This window comes from Asparagus officinalis, chromosome 1 (genome assembly GCF_001876935.1).
Source record: "Asparagus officinalis chromosome 1, Aspof.V1, whole genome shotgun sequence".
NCBI classification, from domain to species: domain Eukaryota; kingdom Viridiplantae; phylum Streptophyta; class Magnoliopsida; order Asparagales; family Asparagaceae; genus Asparagus; species Asparagus officinalis.
Window position 1 is genome coordinate 127240860 of NC_033794.1, and position 21579 is coordinate 127262438.

At 35.8% G+C, this 21579-nt stretch overlaps 3 protein-coding genes across 4 annotated transcripts in view; 1 reads left to right on the forward strand and 2 right to left on the reverse strand.

Annotated features, from left to right (window-relative positions):
- LOC109838105 (plant intracellular Ras-group-related LRR protein 4-like) overlaps positions 1-1684 on the reverse strand; it is a 7417-nt gene extending 5733 nt beyond the window's left edge. Inside the window, 3 exon segments of the mRNA XM_020406595.1 lie at position 1; positions 4-456; positions 759-1684. The exon segment at position 1 is cut by the window's left edge and continues 445 nt beyond it. Coding sequence (XP_020262184.1) covers position 1; positions 4-456; positions 759-1335 — 1031 coding nt within the window. The 5' untranslated portion in view covers positions 1336-1684.
- LOC109841450 (cysteine protease XCP1-like) lies at positions 3368-7391 on the forward strand. Its single transcript, XM_020410422.1, is given in 10 exon segments — positions 3368-3384; positions 3496-3565; positions 4493-4526; positions 4529-4752; positions 4754-4830; positions 5927-6037; positions 6039-6168; positions 6268-6313; positions 6316-6407; positions 6553-7391. Coding segments are annotated over 10 exon segments (1005 nt in total). The 3' UTR covers positions 6757-7391.
- LOC109838178 (uncharacterized protein At2g17340-like) lies at positions 9937-20417 on the reverse strand. 2 transcript variants are annotated; one of them, XM_020406661.1, is made up of 12 exons: positions 20113-20417; positions 17769-17834; positions 16814-16904; positions 16608-16676; positions 16374-16514; positions 14782-14910; positions 11684-11770; positions 11008-11082; positions 10853-10930; positions 10674-10751; positions 10474-10536; positions 9937-10367 (listed from the first exon to the last, which is right to left on the reverse strand). In XM_020406661.1, exons 1-12 carry the CDS (start codon positions 20280-20282, stop codon positions 10284-10286), a joined length of 1131 nt encoding a protein of 376 aa, XP_020262250.1. In that variant the 5' UTR covers positions 20283-20417; the 3' UTR covers positions 9937-10283. The 2 variants fall into 2 exon arrangements, with proteins under 2 accessions (XP_020262250.1, XP_020262300.1); XM_020406711.1 differs by having other exon boundaries at positions 10040-10367; positions 16814-16880; positions 20113-20415.

Below are 21579 nucleotides of genomic sequence, written 5' to 3' on the forward strand. Positions count from 1 at the left end.
TCTCCACATGTAGCACCTTCAAGCTGACAAGATTTCCAATTAGATCAGGAAGTGAGGAGAAATGGTTTGAACTCAAGTCAAGCTCTCCGAGACGCACTAATTTACCGAATGTGGATGGTAATGACGTCAACTGATTCGCTCTCAAGTCTAAATGTGACAAACCAAATAGATGACCAATTGAATCGGGGAGCTCTGCAATCCGATTAGAGTGAAGGTCTAGCTTTGTTAAAGAGGTAAGGTTGCTAATGGTGGCCGGCAATGCAACTATCCTGTTTTCTGACAGATCCAGTGATATTAGACCCGAAAGCTTTCCAATTGAATCGGGTAACCAATCAATTTGATCCATGAGCTTGTTCTGAAGGTTGAGATCTCGAGTGCCTTTCTTTGAAGAGACTTCAATTAAGGCAGCTAACCTTATAAGGCTTAGTTTCTCACCATCTTCTCCTGCAGCAGAAGCTTCATAAAAAGGGAAGAGCAAACAGTTAGCTCATGCTGTGAAGAATTAGATAGCCAAACAATTGAGCAATGATTTGTGAAATAATTCGACTCAATCAAGGACCATCTATGAATAACAAGGCTCTAACAATATGTGCACACATTATGTTCCACTTAACTTTAGCAAGGCAACTGAATTTCAATGCTCAAGCAAAAAAATAAGCCAAACGAAAGAGACACTATTATCTCATAATTTTAGAACAAAGAGCACAAGCTTTAAAATTCAGTTTATCCACATGAAGCTCTGAAACAAGCAAACTCACCAGAAGCTATTGCAGGAATAACTGCAGAATTCATCAACAACCCTCTCGATGTATTCGTATGAGCACCATCTCCATCAATATACACCGTGGACTTTGCTTTCTTCACATAACTATCATCTCTACTAACTCTCTTGGTACTCTTCTCAGTCTCCTTCTCTGAGTAATAAACAGTAGCTGAAGAACCAAATCCGCTCCAAGAACTCGCAGGGATCGAAGGAGAGGACCCATTCGAGCTCGAAGGAACACAACTAGATGCACTCTGAATCAACTCGTCCAACACTGAATGAATGTTCTCAAGATCAAGCAGCTCAAGAGCTTCTCTCTTTTGCTCTTTACTCTGAAAGTAAACCAAATTCTTCTGCATCTCCCGGAGGACAAAGAAGAGCTGCTCAGGGATCTCAATACCTTTCCTCTGCTTTGAAATTGACTCCATTTTTGCTAGCTCCTCCTCCTCTATGCTTTTAACTACTGCCATGGCTGCTTCAACCTCAACAATACTTGGCCTTGGTGGGAGAGACCTATGGAGGTTCATGATCTCTTCAACAACTCCATTAACTGGTTGCAACAAAGGACCCATCTTTCTTCGAAGTTTGAGAAAACCAGATGGAAAAGGACTTATAAAGAGAAACCCACATAAAAAATGAGATGATATCAAAGAACAAGAATAAATTACCGTCTAAATTTCATTGCAAACAACAGGAAAAGAGAGCAAACAGGGTAACCAACAAAGCAAACAAAAAGAGACCTTATCCAACTTTTCCTGTGAAAGTAAAGATAAAAAAGGACCCATCAATTCAATGAATTCTTTCCATTTATCTGCTATAATTCTACAATTGAAAAAAGGACCACTTGACAGTATTTTGCAGTTGCTCGAGTAAGAACAAAAGTCCGAATGAGGGAAAAACAACACCCAGAGAGAAATAAAGTTAGTACTTTCTCAAAACTCACGCATGGGTTTCTCCATATCTCCTTCAATGAGGTCACATGACAGGAACCCACAGAGGAAAATTGAAATTTGTTTTTGTTTTTTGGGGGGTTGGGGGTAAGGAATATTGAAGTTAAGAGGAGGATTTCTTTCTTTCTTATTGTAGTATAATATACATATATACATTCTTTGGATCTCTCCTCCTCTCACACACAGACACACCCAATACCTGCATCTGTTTCTCTCTCTCTGGAAATGGGTAATCCAACTATTTTGTGTATTATTATCCTTCTCTGTAGTCTGTAGAGGGAGACCAACATTTACAACAAAAATAATCAACATATAGAGATAATGCAAAGAACTTTATATTTGAACATTATAAACCATCTATAAATTTGAAAAATAGTAAGCGGAATAATGATGTATCAAAAAAAGAAATATGCATACTGTGTCACATCAAACAACGTACCACATTGCTCTCTCACTTGATTTCTCTAGATATTGTTCGAAATCAAAGATTAGTAAACGAGACATCATGTACTTGGTTCTATGAAATTTTTCATGAATTTTTTGAATGCAAAACTAATAAATTAATAATGTATATTGAGTAATAGGCCATGTTAAATAATCAGGTCAATAATTTTTCATCTCTTATGTATGTACATGTGCATGTGTACATGTGTGTAAATATGAATACGAGCCAACAACTCATTTTGACAATGAACTACGAATAGGTAGACTGTTGCTTATCACATCAGGTGAACTAGACATCATTTTCGCCAATGTTTATAGTTTATTTTGCTAAATAACACTACAATTTACATAAATATTCCCATATAACAAGCAAATTCAAGACACCAACTGGCAAGGGAGAGGGAAGGGAGCAGGACACCAGGACAGTTGGAAGGTGGGGCCCACTGCTGTCATGGATTCACTCAGCATCTCATGGTGGCTCTTTGACAATAGGCCGTAACAGTGTGCATCCTAGCCTCGTCATCTTATCCCCTGCTCTTTAGCAGCTACACCCCCCCCAACCCCCCCCCCCCACCCCCCCACCTCCACCATCATCAACTATTAGACAACTGGACATGCCGAGCTGGAGCATGCAATAAGGTGCCGCAGGTTTATTTCACAAAATCCCTCTCAACTTTGGAGGGTGTTGTAAATATCATCTACGCTTTATTTATCTTACATAACCCTCCAGACTGTGAGGTGTCTCAAAAACCCTCTAATTTTAGGTAATCTCACTTAATCTCCTACCTATAATTTGAAAAAAAAAATTAAAATATCTTTGAGAGAAAACTTTCTAAACTTTATCACCTATCATTTGTAGGCAATATACTCCATCCCCTAAAGTTTGAGTTTTTCTTTCTCAAGAAAATATTAGTTATTTGCAAATTACAAGCGGGGGGTTAGATGAGATAAACTAAAGTTAATGAGAGGTTTTATGAGACACACCATAGTTTAGCGGGTCATGTGAGATACACAAAGTTTAAAGAGCAACATACCCAATGTTTGGGGGAGTGCTGTGAAATTATCCCTCTTAAGTTATTGAGACTGCAATGTACATGTGTAATATCTTATATTATATTATGAATCTTCTCAACTGAAAAAAAAAGTTAGAATGTGAGGAGTAGACAGAATAAGAAGGGGATATATTTTATTTCCACCACTCATGTTAGTGATGATTACTCTTATCTGGTATGTGTTTAAATTAGTGTTAGCACTTAATGATGAGACAGGCTATTGGACTAAGCGAGTTTAGTTTAAGCTTAATTTTTGAATTTGTTATACGTTCCTCAAATGCTGAAGGCTCTTCAATTTAGGTCACAGAGGGAGCACATTGCAAAACTTGTGTTTGGCAAAACCCACCCTAACCAGGGTAATATCTTAACTAGGTTAGAATTGATCCGAATAAAAGGGGGTTCAATCTTACTAAGTCGAACAAGAAGAGGAATTTGAACTAAAAAAAAAAATTGGGCCACAATTTGCCCAATTGTTTTCCAAATGTCATTTCCGCTCCCATTGACCTGGTCAAGGAGAAGTCGACAAACACACCCGAGAGGATTTCGTGAGCAATTTCAAAGATTTGAGGAACTACTGTAAAATTGTTGAAGATTCAAAAGAATAATATTTTTTTTTAAACCCAAAACCATTTACGAGTACAGCTACAGTTTGCAAAAACAGCTGCAGTTACATATTTCGTGCTGCTCCGGTGACAGCTGCAAACTTCATTTTTTTAATGTTATTGATAAAATTACACAAAATAGCATGTGCACATACGCACATACATGTTACTGCTAGCGTATTATACCTTTTTGCACGCGTGGCACGCCACCATTAATTATGAATGCTCACGAATACAAAGACAAGCGCACACAGAGAAATAAATTCTTCATTGAACTCGCAATCTTACTGGTATAAGTTCAGCAACAAACTAAAAATATACAAAACCATACGTAACGAAACATTTTCAACAAATTCAATGTGAAATGAAATATTATTAGTCTCACTAATCACCTTTTTTGGCTTGGAAGATTTAACTTTCTAGAACATTTAACCATATTCTTCTATCACGAAACATTATTAGTCTCACTAAGCTCTCTTCAACAATCTGTACTCCATACAAAGTGATGGATTCAGCGAGTAAAATCTCCATCCTATGCCCATTCTTCTCCTTCTGCCTCCTCAAATGCTCTGCAATCCCAACAGACTTCTCAATTGTCGGTTACTCGGAAAAAATATCTTACTTCTCATGACAGTCTCTATTGTCGGTTACTCGGAAAAAATATCTTACTTCTCATGACAGCGTGACAGTCTGATCGATCTCTTTGGATCGTGGATGGACATGCAAAGGTCTATGATAGGTTTAAAGAGAAGCTTAGGAGGTTTGAGATATTTAAGGACAACCTGAAGCATATCGATGAAACGTACAGGAGAGAGACGAGTTATTGGCTCGGTCTTAATGAGTTTTCTGACATGAATCCTGAGGAGTTCAGGGGGGAGTTCTTCGGTCTGAAGCCAGTGTTCAGTAAGAGAAGGGAACAAGATGATTTCATGTATGAGAATGGTGGTAACTTGGCCCAAATCAGTGGATTGGAGGAAGAAGGAAGCAGTAACTTACGTGAAGAATCAAAGGACAATTTGGTAAGAAAAACTACCCTTCTGTACTAAATCTCTTCGAGCTGCATAATAAAAGCTGAAACTGTAACTGATACAAAGTAATATGCAAAAGTTCCAGTAATCTTACACAGGCCATTACAGCTTGGACTAAAAATTGATTGCATGCTATCTTGAAAGAAAAATAATTATTTTATAACATGAAATGTTCTAGTTTCTACATGTAAAATAAGTGTTAGCATAAATTTGGAGTGAGAAAATAAAATCTAATTCAACCATCTCTAGTCCCTAATATGCTCAAATCTAGTGAAAACTACAGCAACAGAAACAAAACAGAGGAAGTGCAAACACAAATTCAATGGTTTTAACAGAATCGGCAAGTTCTGACGTGGAAACCATGTGTTACTGCATACATGATCGTTGAAAATGAGATTATAAATTCAATGATGGCTAGCTCCTGATTTCGTGAAGTATAGTGAAAACTACAGATACAGAAACAAAAGAAGAACAAAATTATAACCACAAATTCAATGCTTTCTGGTCACCAATTTGTTTTTTCTTTAGCATGACTGTTTTATGTCGAGAATGAAGTTTGCTTTAGAATTAAAAGAATCTGGAGAAGCAAATATCGGACTAAATTACAAATTTAGAAGATTTATACAAGATCTTATATGGTTCAAATTCCAGTAGAAATTCATTAGGAACCTGGAAAAGTACACTAATATACTGGAGTTTGGTTCAAAACTACTATTTGTTAGAATCTACATTGGGGATGAACAAAATCACTTTGAAACCTTAAAAGAAGAACAACCACTTGTGTCTTGTTGCTAATGGACAGCGCTCAGTATAAAACTGTAACCTCCTAAACGTTACAACTGCTTTAGAACTTTGGTATAGCGCAAGAGGCATTAAGATGGTAAAAAGAGTCATCTAGATTTAAATTCCACTAGGTGCACATCAAACAAGTAAAAAAGCACCACAAAAAAGCTCATGTTCAGCCTATACAAAGGATACTCAACCTGTGGGCCTCGCTAGGAAACTTTTATAACCTGACAGACTTTAAGAATGTTAGTCTCAAGTTTTACAGTGGGAATAGGTTTTTCTATTTACTAACCACACAAAGGCTATACATGTTTGCAGGAAGTTGTTGGGCTTTCTCGACAGTAGCAGCTGTTGAAGGCATAAATCAGATTGTGACAGGGAACCTAACAGCTTTATCTGAGCAAGAACTGATATTGTGATGAGCCATACAACAATGGTTGTAATGGAGGTCTGACGGATTATGCCTTCAGGTTCATAGTCTCTAATGGTGGAACCCACAACTACCCTTGCCTCATGGAAGAAGGCACATGTGAAGAGAGGAAGGTAAGTCTTTCAAGAACAGAGCTCTAATTAATGAAAATATGTACTCTAATATATAAACTGATCTAAAACGTGGACCAACTTCTGTTTGTTTGATTTCAGAGAGACATGGAGGTTGTAACACTCAATGGCTATGAAGATGTGCCACAGACAGTGAAGTGAGCCCACTTAAAGCACTGGCCCATCAGCCTGTAAGTGTTGCAATAGAAGCTTCAGAGAGAAATTTTCAGTTCTACAGTGGGGTAAGAATTTCACATGAAATATTAAAACTCCACAATGTGACTTTTAGACTATTTGAGTTTATTTCTGAAAGTATGCTGATGATATTGCTTAAGGCTGAAATGCCAATAAAAAAAGAGTTTATTTCTGAAAGTAACATGATTGCAGGGGGGTTCTAATGGAACTTGCAGAACTGATCTGGATCACAGTGGCAGCCGTTGGATATGGAACATTCAAAGGCCAGGATTACGTTATTGTGAAGAACTCTGGGGGTCCAAGATAGGGAGAGAAAGGGTATACCAGGATGAAGAGGAATACTGGGAAATCCGAAGGGCTCTGCGAGATATACAAGATGGCTTCTTATCCTACTAAGAAGTGATAAAGTTGTTTACTGTAATTTCATTATATTTGGGACTTTTATTATTTGCTTCCCATGTTTTTTTCCCCCTGCTTTCTAATCCTCTATCATCAACGGGTTTCAGAATTGATGTAAACATATGATATATTTTTTCTTAATAAAAAGGTTAAGTTTGTGATATAGTTCCCAGTCAAAATTTCCTAAGAAACTCCGGAAAAGAACAACAAACAACTTCAGAATTAGAACATAAGTTTATTGAATTTTCCAATTGCATATACCACCTTTGTTCTCTTCGGCACAGAATCCCATCTGCATAACCTAGGATGGGAAGGAGAGGATAGGAGAGGAAGAATGGAGGGAGGCTCATCAAACTAATTATCGAATCACTAAACTGTCTGCAGATCTTTCATCAATGACCAAAATTTTCATTGATTTCCACTTTGTATCAATCAGTGTTCTAAATATCAGGTACAGGATCATGTGGGAAGGAACATTCCATTCGAATGGCAGGTATCGAAGATATTTAGTAAATACTAGTATAGTGCACATGCGTTGCACGTGGATACATTTGTTTTATGTTCTAATACTTTACATAATTCATTATTTAATTAATTTAATTAATGGAAGAGTTTCATTTTGAATATAATTATAACAACATTTGAGGACTTATTTGTAATTTTCTTACAATTTAGATCATATACTTCTTTCAATCTTCTTCAGATTTAAGTTTTGAACTATATAGGGTTTTTTTTAAATATAATTAAAATTTTCTTCAGATTTTTCTATAAATATATGAAATTTTAATGGTCTTTGTGAAAATTATGAAGATCCATGGTTGTTTGTGAAAAAATTCAGTGTTATTTTGTGAACAATGGCAAATCATGGAATACTTCAAAGATACATTTTTTTTAATCTTAAAAAACATAGTTCTATTTACTTTATAATTTAAGATAATGAATGGCATTTAATAACTACTGGTAGTTTTATGTGCAAATTTAGAATATAGTTTTAACATTAGGGAGGTTATAATATACTTATTATATAAAAAACTTTACCCAAAAGATAAAAATTCCAAGTTTATTCTTTACTTTTATGTTAAGTGTGTCATGTTATTCCTGTTTATATTAATTATCTTTATTTTTGCTAATCCATTATAACAAAATAAAATTCTCACTTTCACCTTCTCTCCCTTCTATTATCATATAATTAGTAACATGCTACAAAAAATATATCTACTAAGTTCATGGATAATACAATATTTCTCTCAAATCACAATTAAGTACATAGTAATAATTATAGAAATAGAAAAAACCCCCCCCCCCCCCAAATTAGACCTCAAACTTTAGCCTTAATCCGAATTCTCCACATTTTCTTGTATCAATCGTATCCTCAATCCACATATAGCCGTCAGTCTAACAATCACATCAGTATAAAGTATAATCCGAGTAAAATTCAGTACTTCATCAACACAACTTCAATCGTCTTCACACCCCCTTTGTCGTTATCTTTTCTGAAGGGATAATGTTTTCAATGGCGAGCTTGTATCATCCAAATAATATCATAGTAAAGTCATGTGATGAGTATAGGATGCTGTTAGAGTTGTAAGAGGTGAGTGTAAATCTAAATCATCAAATTAGTGAATTTATATAGGTTGCAAGTAAGGGCTATTACGATAAATAAAAAAAGCAAGCTCTTTGTATTCTGTAACAGTCAACTGTAATTGTCATTTAAATAAAAACTACAATTGAAAATGTAACTCTCATTTTAATGGACAATTAATAGGAGAGTTATGTCATTATTAAGAATGTATGCATGTATATGTATGTGTTTATATGCATGCAAATTTAAAGTTCAATACTTCATCAGCACAACTTCAATCGTCTTCACACCCCCTTTTGTCGTTATCTCTTCTGAAGGGGTTAATAAAAATAGATATTAGTGGACAATTAATAGGAGAGTTATGCCATTATTAAGAATGCATGCATGTATATGTATGTGTTTATATGTATGCAAGTATGTGTTTTATGGATGCATATATGTAGTTTGGAGGATATTTTTGGAAGAAACGTTTTAACATACCAACACACTTTTATAATAGTATTAGATTGGAGTGTATGTTAGATAGTATACGTAAATATCATAGAAGTCCTATATAAAGCCTAAACATACCAAAATATCAAATCATATAAAAATAAGATATATTTAGGAGACAAAGAAACTAAAAGAGACATAGGTAGGATGATGGCATGTATCAAAGATAGTAAATATCAGAGTGTCATATTGGATATTGTATATAAATTCCATAGAAGTACTAAATAAAATCTGAACATGTAAAAAATCAAATGATATAAATAAGATATGTTTAGGAGACAAAGAAACATAATGAGATATAGCTAAGAGGAGCCAAGGGAAGAGGAGCCAAGGGAAAGGCAGAGAGAACAAGAAAGAGGAACTTATCGGTGGAAACATGCAGTAGAAAGTAATAGGGTGACAATTTCCAAGGTTGAAGAGAATCGACTAGAGAAAGATAAGGTGTGGGTCTTACTGGAGTCTGAAGCCTTAATTGTCATATTTTGATATTATATAAAGCGGGTTCAATTGCGCCCTGGCCCAAAACCCGGCCTCCAAAATAAATGTTGATCCAAAAGCCTACATGACATATTTTGACCTGTTTTTATGTTGACATGGCGCGTGTATCAGACAATTTTATTGTTGTTGTTTCTATTCGTTCTTTTTTTTTTAAGCCCCAAACATACTTATTATACCCCAACCTATGTCAGTGACTGGAGTAGTATTAAACATATATCAAGTGCACATTACTTGATTGTCAGTTCTGAGGTTTTACCCTGTTCACAAGGAGTTACTCTTAAATTTGGGATAGTATCAAATGGAACCAAAAGGGTTATAAATGTGAATGAGACTCGGCTTACAAGAACTTTCAATCACATCTGATTGCGTTAAAACATGTACAACATTGCAGTTGTTTACTCACGGTAGATAGAGGAATAAGAATGATGAGAGAAAAAAATGTGATGCTGCAGGTGGATGCCTGAATGGTAATTGACGAGAGGGTGGATATATGTATGCATTGACAGATGACATGCACTATGTATTGTCAAGAACCTACAATTATCTACAAGGAAACAGGAGAAGAAGACATCAATAAAATCAAATCAAATCAAATTTTACGATGCTAAAACCAACAACTTCATTATTACTTAAATTCAACTTTCCATCAGCCACTTGTTTCCATATTACTTAGCAACAACATATAGTAGAATACAAAAACTGCACAAATTTTAACAAAAATGTAACTTTATAAATTATTAAAGATAATTCCATCTGTTATAACAGGATTCAGTAAGCTCATCTACAATGTTTGAGTGAGCACATAAGTATCTACTCCCACCAAAAACAGAATAGGCATACCATTTATTATTTGTAAGAAGATCCCACCCATTCACTGCAGAGTATGCATACTACTTATGTCTGTGGGAAATGCTTACGAGAAGAACTGAAGAGAACTCCAATGGAGACTGTCTCAGTAATTCAACACCTCACTGTATTTGAATACACAGTCATAGAGCCTTCCTCCCAAGAATTGAGCAACCTCCGGGTGCTTCACCTGCCAAGAATTGGCAAAGAAAGGGAAAAAATAAGCTTCCAAACCCTCATAATTCTGCACTTTAGTTAATATAAATAAATAAAGGCAGATCTAAGAAAACAAATACCATTCCAATCTTGAGTGAATCACATTTTAGTTGAGCATATAAGTTTGTTTCTATTGCGCGTCCCTGCATAAATAGATAGAGGTTATCGTTCAAACATAGAAATAAGCAATTAAATACTTTGACATTTTGGCTCTTAAAATATAAATTTGTTCCCTTTATTTGTCTACTGGTAAAGTTTAATAGTTTCTATCCACTCTTACCATTCCCTCCAACATAACTAAATCTGCATCGCCTGCAAGATAAGCCAACTCTGGTGATACATTTGTCAGGTCAATTACCTGAAAATACCAGGAGAGATCTAACTGTTTAATCAATCATACGTCTCGAAATGTAAAAACTACAAACAGCAGGCTGCTAACATTAAGTTAATGTTCCTCACCGGCAAATCATTGCCAGAATTAATAATGAGAAGGCCAGATGTATCAACACCAACAATCTGCTGATTTTCATCCTTTAGCTGAAAAGAGACATGACAACATCAGAATCAGTTGTTTTCAGCATGTAGAAACACAACATATGAAATAAAAGCATCACCTTCTTGACAATTTCAACCAGTTCAGTGTAAGTTACATCATTGATTGAAGGCAAGTCATTTGCTGCTAGAACCACCTGCATAAACGCAAAAATAAAATGCAGTGCTAATCTTGCCAGGCAACAGAAGCTGGACATGTCTAGGAAATATAGTGAAGTTCAAAAACTAATGATCATGAACAACAAAAGAGATATGATGAACTTGACTCAGTTGACTGTTGATACAAAAGAGCGAAGCTTGCATCTCAGACATTAAACTCCACAAATCAGGTTACTAATATGAGTGACTAGATTTGAGTTTTCATTTGTGAATCAAAGAATTGTGAAGTATAAAACATGAAAAAACATTTAATTTATGATACCATAATAGTGCCGTGAGCTTAACTCAATAATTTTATGCAAATTTTCAGAAAAAAATTATTCTGTTAATTGTCACAACAAATGCCTGCATATCATAGATAACAAGGTTTTCCCTTCATGGCAAAATGAAGATCTCATTCAATCTATGAGAATAAAGATATTAAATAAATGGTAAGTCAATTACTGAATTACTAACCTATAACAAGTGCATGTCAAAAAGGAGCACACAACAAGAAAATTGGCAGCACGACAGCAGAATACTAGTTGGCATAGTCATTAAAAGGAAATAGTGAAACTATTTGGTGATATAAGGTCTAACCTTTGTACCATGTCGAAGTAACTCTCTTGCAAATGGCAATATGCCCAATATCACATCAGCTCCAGAGTTATCAACAAAAATGACAGCCTGTTAAAGCAGAAAAGGGAAGGAAGCTGAGATACAATACAGGAACTACAATAACAACCACATGATATCCATGTAACATCCTAATGCAACTAATGAAGAATTTTGAAAAGCAAAAAAAGATTATGTGATGTGCCTTTCTATGTCAATCTTGAGAGGTGCATTATAAATCTTTCATGAGGAACCTTGCACATCTAACGGAGTGCTCATATTTATACGAAAGTGATACAAGATCAAGATAGACCTATTCACATATGCAATTGACTTTAGAAACCTTTTTAGTACTATTGAAATATTTTCTTTTGAAAAACGGTAAATAGATTTCTTCCAAGTATTTTTATGCGGGTCTTAGCAAAATAGGATTGGGTTATTTTGGAAAAGCTACATACAAATTTAACTAAAGTTCCTCTGTGCACCCACCACTGCTATGATAGTAAATAAGTGTACATATCGCTTTAAAAAAACAAGGAAAAGCCCTTCATACTTACAACAGGCATTGATTTAACGTTGAAAAAGATTCTACTACAAGCCTGAGCTAGATTCTTACATGCATCTTTAAGAAAAACACTATCAAGTTATTTGGTTTTTTTTTTGGAAGTGAGTCCAACAGTTTAATTTTTCCCACTAGGAGATGAAAAGTAACTCCGACATCTGCCTCTTAGAGTTGTGCAATTTTAAGTGATAAAAAAATAAGAGTGATTATATCGCTTTAAAAAAACAAGGAAAAGCCCTTCATACTTACAACAGGCATTGATTTAACGTTGAAAAAGATTCTACTACAAGCCTGAGCTAGATTCTTACATGCATCTTTAAGAAAAACACTATCAAGTTATTTGGTTTTTTTTTTGGAAGTGAGTCCAACAGTTTAATTTTTCCCACTAGGAGATGAAAAGTAACTCCGACATCTGCCTCTTAGAGTTGTGCAATTTTAAGTGATAAAAAAATAAGAGTGATTAGACCAGTGCTCTAAATATTAGTAAGTCGTGGTGCTCAGGGCCCAGGGGCTGGATTCAGCAGTCAGAAGCTTTGGATCGTGGTAAGTGCTTGGCCTAAAAGCACCAAGAAATCCCCTTTTTTAATTGTCAAAGAAAATGAACCTATTACTATATAAACCCTATATTCCACGCTAATCCAAAGAGTTGGTTTCACCCCCACTTACCCCCTCTAGTTACTGCTATCTCATGTCAGATGTCCCGCTTTCAGCACCAATTTTTGGCTTACCCTCTCTATCTCACTTGACCTCCTCTAGACTGTCGCAGTCCTCTCTCTCTCTTTTTTCTTCCTCTCAATATCTTCTGTGGTTCTCTTCTTACAGGTTCAACTCGCAATCTCATTTTTCATGGGTTATCTCACTGCTTCATGACTTCATCACATCATCATAGAGGATCTTATGACCTCCCTCAACCATCTACCACTATTTGGTGGCAAGTGGCAACTTCAGGCATTTCTTTAGAATTCATTTTCAATCAAGTTAAGTAATTATTAGAGTAGTATATTAGTGATTGTACATTCAAAATATGTATAAGTGATAGCAGTGCAGACTTTGGTTAAGTGATTTAGTTTTCTAAAATAAAATTTAACAGTACTAATATAATGGTAAAACAGATTTCAATTTACTAAAATTCATCATTAAATATTTTAAAAGATTTCATTTTTTTCGTAATTTAGATAAAATTTAGTAGTACTAATACAATGGTAAAACAGATTTCAATTTACTAAATTTCATCATTAAATATTTAAAAATATTTCATTTTTTCAGTTTTCACATTTTTTGAATATAAGAGTAAAATGTATAGTAGCAAATTATTGATCTAAAGTTTTAATTTGACTAGTATGGTAAAGGGAGATTAGACTTTGATTAATAACCTACTTGGACTAGGTTTCTAAGATCAAAAATTTGAATTAATGAACTAACTAGTTTAATTACTGATTTCATAAAACATAAACTGATCATAAACTGAAATTATTAAATTGTGATAATCCAACAGCTTAAGATCTTAACTTAGATTTTTTATAATTTTACCTTACATCCTTGATTTTGGTTTATATGACTAATAGGATTGTTATTATGCTTGAAATTTTTTTCTCATGTGATTTAGTTTGTTAATTGTTGTTGTTGAGTAATAATGATTTGGTGTTATATAAGTAATTAGTATGCAGTAATATTTTCTCATTTTTGAAAATTTTTCCATCAAAGAGGCTTGGAACTCAGAAGAATCAACAACTAATGGTCTTTAACTAAACATTTTTACCTTTTTTATACTGGTTTAAATTCTGTTTATGGGCCGGCCATGCTACTTCAGATGTTTATTTTGCGTTCTCTTGTTTTTATGGTCAATACCATTTGGAGAAGTTTGGAAGAGCTTTGATCATGCACTTAACAGTAGTGCTTACTTTTCATTCATAATTTTGACTTGTATATGTTAATATTGTACACTATGAATTCATTCAATCTCAATGTTATTACATTAAACATTTGCTCTGCTGAAATGTTGAACATAGACATCATGAACTATAAGATCCATTGACATCAGCAGATAAATATGCTTATTTGTCTAATTTTTCCTTTATCCTTATTTTTCTGTCTTTTTTAAGTTTATGTTACCATCTGCTCTTCTACAGTACACGTACTTCGTTATTTTTAGATTGACCAGGCATTTTTGCCACTTAAGCCCCATTGAAGTTATAAAAGCCTAAGCTTTGTCACCTCTTTGCTCCATTTTATTCGTTACACAACCTTGGATAAGTTCTATGAGACATCTGTCAACTCTCAGCATAACTTCCTTTCCTACTTCTGTGAGGTTTTGCAACCAAAAAAGTACAAGAATTTAATTTTGGGATTCAGCATTTTAGATTATGAGAAGTATAATAAAATGGTTTCATTTAAAAAATCCAACACATAATATTCAGTTAAAACAAATATGCTGAGATAAAAAGAAATCCTCCAAGTTTATTGCAGTCACTGATTCCATTGTAATCAATCACAAAAGCGGAAGTATGGCAAGACAGATTACCTTTTTCCATGACTTTTTAATCCATTTCGTCTTGAATGTGTCCAAATCATCAATTACCCAAGGTCGGGAGACAAGATTTTGACAAGTTGTCATAAAAGACATGCCAACCCTAGCAAAAACTTCTGCAAGCTACATTAACAGAAACAAGAAGAATATGTGACAAGCTATAAAGATTTAAAACATAAATTTTACTTTAAAAGGTTATACTACAAAGGAACTATTAGAAATAGTGTGCATTGTCTATCTGCAAGCTAAGAAATTTTGATTATGACACGAAAATTTTGATGGCCACACTTGATTTCAGAGATCTCACTACAAATAGTAATGTGAAGTGTCCTACTATGGGTAAAGCAAAAAATATATATGCAAGACAGGAAAATCATATATTACTAGAAGTTTTTACCTAACCTGCAGTTCTTTGATTCACAGGAATTATCAATGCTTTGGAAGATCTAAACATTGTTAGCCCCTTGATGGAAGTTCACACAGCTAAGATCCATGCCTTTTCCATGTTTAATGGCCATGCAGTAGGTTCACAAAGCCTCTCGTCACTGACATAACTTTGATTACAACATTACAGTGAAGCAGATAAGAAAGCAGAACCACAATATATTGAAAAGTAGCAACCCTCAGGATATTACAAGTTCAAGATGCTAGATGTTTTTTTAAGGGTTATATACCTGTACGATTAGAAGAGATGAGATATTTATCTCAAAGGCACTGCCTTTTCTTATATCAAGCAGACCAGGACGATCTTGTTTTCAGTTGATTTCTAGATTCTATTCCAAATCTCATGAAATTTATTGCTGTTGGCATGATTCTTTCCATGGTTCTTTAATCATTAAATGATTATCCTGTGTTGCTAAGTACTTCCAAAGTAAAAAGATTCTTCTGGCAACAGAAATTCTGGGGGGGCACCTAGACAGCAGAAACATGTCTACTATGAAGCTGTATCTATTTTCGAATATGAGTTCAACATGACGCCACTTCTAGGAAAAAATATTGGACACTTATTTCAGCCAAGCTGAATGTTAATTAGAAATACAATTTCAGATTGTTTGACATTCAACGCACTCCTATAATTCTTTGATAATGCAACGGACATACTGAAATATGATTTCCTTTTTTATACGTTAAAAAAATTATTTATGGAGGATGCAAGAGTAAAAGTTCATTTTGGCATATTAATATAACTGTTCTATGTTTCAATGAAGGAAGTTAAACACATTAAGCTCGTCTACAATAAGATGAGAAACAAAAGCCAAACCAATTGCCTAAATAAAGTAAAACTTTGAAATGATGTGATCTTAAAAACCCAATAGACTGTCAACTAATATGAAAACTAATCTTTATAACAAATGACATAACTATCTGACAACTAATACAAGATAATCAAAAGTATCAAAGAATTTTTCATGGAACCAACCATAGCCATGAAATGGTTCTCCCACTTAAGTATCTACGAATTTTTCATGGAACCAACCATAGCCATGAGATGGTTCTCCCTCTTCAGTAAATATACCAAATATTCAAAAGTGGCATTCAAAAGGATATTTATGAAATACAGCATATGTAACCTTAATAGTTTGTACCTGTGCAGATCCCAAATCAAATATATTGCCCGCCAAAATACCCTTAATCAAGTTCTCAACACGCTCGCCATCATCTTCAATAGCATCATTAAGTTGAACAACTCCCTCAAAGAGTGCAATAGCTTTAGCATTCTCCTCATCCTAATATAGATTGGAGCACATCAGTAAATTCATAATCTAAAAAACAAAAGCATTAAAAAGGGAACCTGGAGTTTTTTTCCCCTGAAAACATACCTTAACCTTTTTAAATATGTCTCTGAAACCTAGTTCTCTAAGGACCTGCTCACGAAGCCTGCAAAGAAGCTAAAATAAGCAGGCAATATTAGTTACAACTTGATACTGACTTTTTATACACAAAAACAAAATTCATAAATTTTGGGAGGAAAATCAACTTTTAGCTTCAAAGGGATATGAGAACTAACTTATAACAGTTTGCTTACAATGCCATCTGGGGGGCCACCATGACTCTCAGGATCCTTCTTTATGTCTTCAAGAATTGCTGTGTACCTATCAACACCACAAGACAACAAACTAGACAGACTTGAGATGCTTATAATGACATTTGCCTTGCTTCAATCTGATGTTATTGCACTATTATCACAAATAGAGAATAATACAAGATAATTGTAATGGATCAGAGAAATTAATTTAAGCAACATGTCTATGAATAATTGGCAGTTCATGATCAGCTGCATAAGAAGATGACTGACAAACCATTTACCAAAGTAAGCATACTCTTAAAGAAACAAATGAATTATCAATTTAGCTGATGTCAACTTAAGCATATTTAAGCCCAACCGCATCTTTTTTGGTCAAGGAAGGGAAAAATAAAAATAATATATTTGTACCGATGAGAGGGAAGGAGGGGGGAGAATAATATAATTGTACCGAAAGGGGGGCCATAAACGAAATTTCAGATAGCAGTGACATCCCTGGATGAAATAAGTCAATTAAATATTCTGCTAATATAAATCAACAAGTCCTCAACGTAATCCTAATTTAGTTATTAAAGAGACAAAGTAAGATAAAAGTGAAAACACAATCAAGCATGATTATATGGCTTATTTAAAAAAAGGCATTACTTTGAAATTGCACGAAGAGAAATATGGTAATCTATACAACTTGTATATCTCCAATATGTTTTTCCATAACATGTAAGCTCTTTAAACGAGAATATGTGAAGGATATAAATGAGCATGCATACCCTATCTTCCTTTTGCATGAGTCAGAAACATGTCAAATATGAAAAGTCTCCCCTCATGTTAAAAAATTACTTATGTCAAATTATTGAAGAATTTTCAAACTAATTGGTTTTCGAGTGGTAGCAACTACAAACTTCTGAGTATGTAAATGAAGATCTCAAGGGGTCTATCTTTAGTTGAATAATAAAAGCACCTCTGAGCAAATTTTTCAGCTTTTTCGGGGGCATCCACAACTGTACTGTCATTCTCAGCCCTTTGCCTGCACCAAAGCTAGTTCTGGTGAGTATTGCCTAACAAGGAAACAGTAAGACAAAAAAAAGTTATGCCAGAGCAAATTCATATGTACAGATACAAGTCAGGAAATATTTCAACGGAAGTCAAAGTCATGCCAGAACACATTCACATTTACAAACATTAAGTAATTTATCTACAAAAAAACTTATCAAGAAGTTTACTAAGCAAAATGAAACGCAAAGTGTCAGATGCATCATGCCACCCGTGTCCAGAAATCAAGCCTGACAATTTTAGGTGAATGAAGGATAATCTGCTATGAAGATGAGATGACCCAACGTTACAACTAAATGACCAATTGATGAATAAGGTGGATGAAAGAAAAGAAAGAAAGACTTCATAATAATCACATGGACCACAAGCATAAGATGGTACAATAATCACATGAAAACTTCCAAGATGCTTCACCCAGGAAAAATAAACATTCAACAAAAAAAACATTTACCTTTTAGCATAAATCAAAGTAGTTGACCAGTCAAAAAGAATAGCTTGCTCACAAGTAATACATTTTTGCATATTTGTGTAGAAAAAAAATTCTTTTATATATCGTTGCTTTCACGACACATGCAATCTGTTTCATTGTTGTCCGTGGACATTTCTCATCTATTGATATGAAAATTTATATTATAGGAGAAATTTTCAAAATAGCCTCATTCCCAAATTTAATCCCAAAAATCGACCCAATCTAAGAATATTTAGACATTGACCCCAATTTTTGGCCACGTCAGCATCGTGGCCAGAAATTGGGTCGTTTAAAAAAGAAGTGAACTTCTAATTAATCGGTGTTGCCAACCCTGACTAATTAGAAACTCTTCTAACTACGAGCGGGGTTAGCAAAAGTCGTCTTAGGGCCAAAGTAGTTGGGGGTTCCCAATCCCGACCAAAATTATCAGTGTTGGGAACCCCGACCAGTTGGACGAAGCAAATTTACCCATTAATTCTTTCCTCCTACTCTGTAATGCTCTAATTTTCCCATTTTCTGAGTTTCGAGAAAAAAAGGGGTTAAAAAATAGCGATTAGGGCAAGCGAGAATTCAAAAGATCCACAACGGGGAATCATCGTCAGTAGCAGCAGCAGCGCGAGGAACTCAAGGGAATTGAGTTGTGTTGCTGGCCTGAAGTGCTAACTGGGCTTAATCAGGGCCCTGAAAATGGAGTCTTGCTTCTCCTTTGACGGCGGCAGCAGTAGCGCCGTCGAAGGAAGCTCGATGCCGACATCGCCACTACTGTCGCCGGGGTCAAAGAAGTCGAGGAGGGGAGGCAGCGGAGGGAGGAGGAGACCAGGGTGGTTGTCGCTAGAGTGGGAGCACTAGCAGCTCATGCAGAAGATCCCTAGGAGGAGGTTTCTTAATGGGGCAAGCTCTGTTGCTTCTTTGTTTACTCAGTAGGGCTAGAGGAGAACAAACCAGGATGATATGATTGTTTGTGAGGTTTGACCTTTAGAAATCTCATCAATTTTTGCCTTGTCGAGTGGGTCGGGTGGGCATTTTATAAGTGGGGGGCCCACCATAAGTGGGTGGGCATTTATAAATTCGCTAAATTCGCCTCGGCGAGAAAGCCATGCTCTGCCAAATGGTCGGGGTTCCAAACCCCGACAATTTTGGTCGGGGTTTGTCGGGGTTTGGAACCCCGACTATTTTGGCCCTAACATGACTTTGCTAATCTCGTTCGTAATTAAAAGAGCTTCTAATTAGTTGGCAACTGTCAACCCCGACTAATTAGAAGTTAGCTTTTTTTAAATGACCTAGTTTCTGGTCGTGATGCTCACATAGTCAGAAACTGAGTCGGTTTCACTAAATAACTTTGAATTGGGTCGATTTTTTGAATTAAATTTGGCAATGGGGCTATTTTGAAAATTTCCCCTTATATTTACAAGGAGAAAATAGACGAATTAAACACCAAGGGAGCTTTTGTGGTGAAGAAAACTATATGATGTAGGAAAATGATGAATTCTATTGCACAAGGGAGGTTATATGGTTCTCAGCAACTTCTTAGGTCCAAAGTTCTATGAACATTTCATCCTGCCCCTGTATAATACTCTAAGTTGGGTCAATTTGTCATGAATCGTCTTTAACTGTGCCAAAATCGAGCCTTTTTTCTATTTCCGAACCTAAAATTCCCAACTTTCAAACATTTCCAACCAAAACTCATACAATGTCATCACATCAAGTCCAGTCCTTCACAAATTCATACAAACACGTAATTTTCAAAACCCTAAGTTGATAGCAAACAATAGCAGTTGCTCACCTGAACGAGGGCACGGATTTCAAGAAGAGATCGATCCACTGGATCTCGACGGGAGTGGGCTCGCTAGGGTTATCAGAGGGGAATCTGTAGGGAATCGTGCAGGCCCTGTAGTTGGACTCGATCGGGGTCCGGAGGAGAGGGAAAGGGACCAATGGAGATTCGCTCTCCATTTCTCAATTCAAGCTCTACTTCTTTTGCTAAAATTTGGTTAGGGTTTGGGGCCGAGGGCTTTGGATTTTTGATCGGATGTCCTCGAGCTATTCCAAGAAAAAAGGAATTTTTTTTTTTTACCCACAAGCCTCGTAGAAATTTTCAAAATAGCTCCATTCCTAAATTTAATTCTAAAAATCGATCCAATCCAAAGTTATTTAGTGAAATCGATGCAGTTTCTGATCACGTCAACATCGTGGACAGAAATTGGGTCATGTAAAAAATGCGAACTTTAAATTAGTCGGGGTTGGCAACCCGACTAATTAGAAACTCTTCTACTTACGGGCGGGATTAGCAAAGCCGTGTTAGGGCTTAAATAGTTGGGGTTCTGAACCCCGACCAAAATTGTCAAGGTTGAAAACCCTGACCATTTGGCAGAGCATGACTTTCTTGTCAAGACAAATTTAACGAATTTATAAATGCCCACCAACTAATGGTAGGGCCCGCCCACTTATAAATGCACACCCGACCCACTCGACAAGATGAAAATTGATGAGATTTTCGAAGGTCAAACCTCACAAACAATCATAACATCCTGATTTGTTTTCATGTTGCCCAACTGAGTAAACAAAGAAGCAACAGAGCTTGCCCCATTAAGAAACCTCCTCCCAGGGATCTTCTGCATGAGCTGTTGGTGTTCCTTCTCCATCGACGACCACCCCAGTCTCCTCCTCCCTCTACTACTTCCCCTCCTCGACTTCTTTGAACCCGGTGACAGCGGCGGCAATGTCACCATCGAGCTTCCTGCAATGTCACCATCGAGCTTCCTCCGACGACGACGACGCCACCGTCAAAGGATAAGCAGGACCCTATTTTCAGGGTCCTGAATAAGCCCAGTAAACACTCCAGACGAGCAACGCAACCCAATTCCCCAGAGCTCCTTCTCCCACTGTTGTTGTTGCTACTGACGATGATTCCCTGTTGTGGATCCGTCGGTGATGTCTTTTGAATTCTCGTTTCCCCTGGTCCCTATTTTTTAACCCCTTTTTCTCAAAATTCTTAGAAAACATGAAAATTAAAAGCATTATAGCATGTTCTGAGGGTTGGGCTGTTCACCCATTAAAAGTGGTATGTGAGCTGGGTTCTCAATACTTCTATCGTTCTATTCCCACAGGGGCAGAGAGTCCGTCGCTATCTCGGCTGTGCTGCCGGAGGCTCTGGGGAAGTCGGAATAAGAGAGCACTCATCTTAGTGTGGGCTTACTAATTTGTCCCTGACATGACTTTGCTAATCCTGCTCGTAGTTAGAAGAGCTTTT

Bases quoted from the DNA above. Each gene is read 5' to 3' on its own strand.
- LOC109838178 (XM_020406661.1), bottom strand. From the start codon at position 20,282: ATGGAGAGCGAATCTCCATTGGTCCCTTTCCCTCTCCTCCGGACCCCG. The intron at 16,905-17,768 runs GTGCTTTTATTA...AAGTCTGTCTAG, and splicing joins GCTGAAAAATTTGCTCAGAG to TTTGTTGTCTTGTGGTGTTG. The intron at 10,752-10,852 runs GTGAGGAACATT...TGGTATTTTCAG, and splicing joins ATTCTGGCAATGATTTGCCG to GTAATTGACCTGACAAATGT.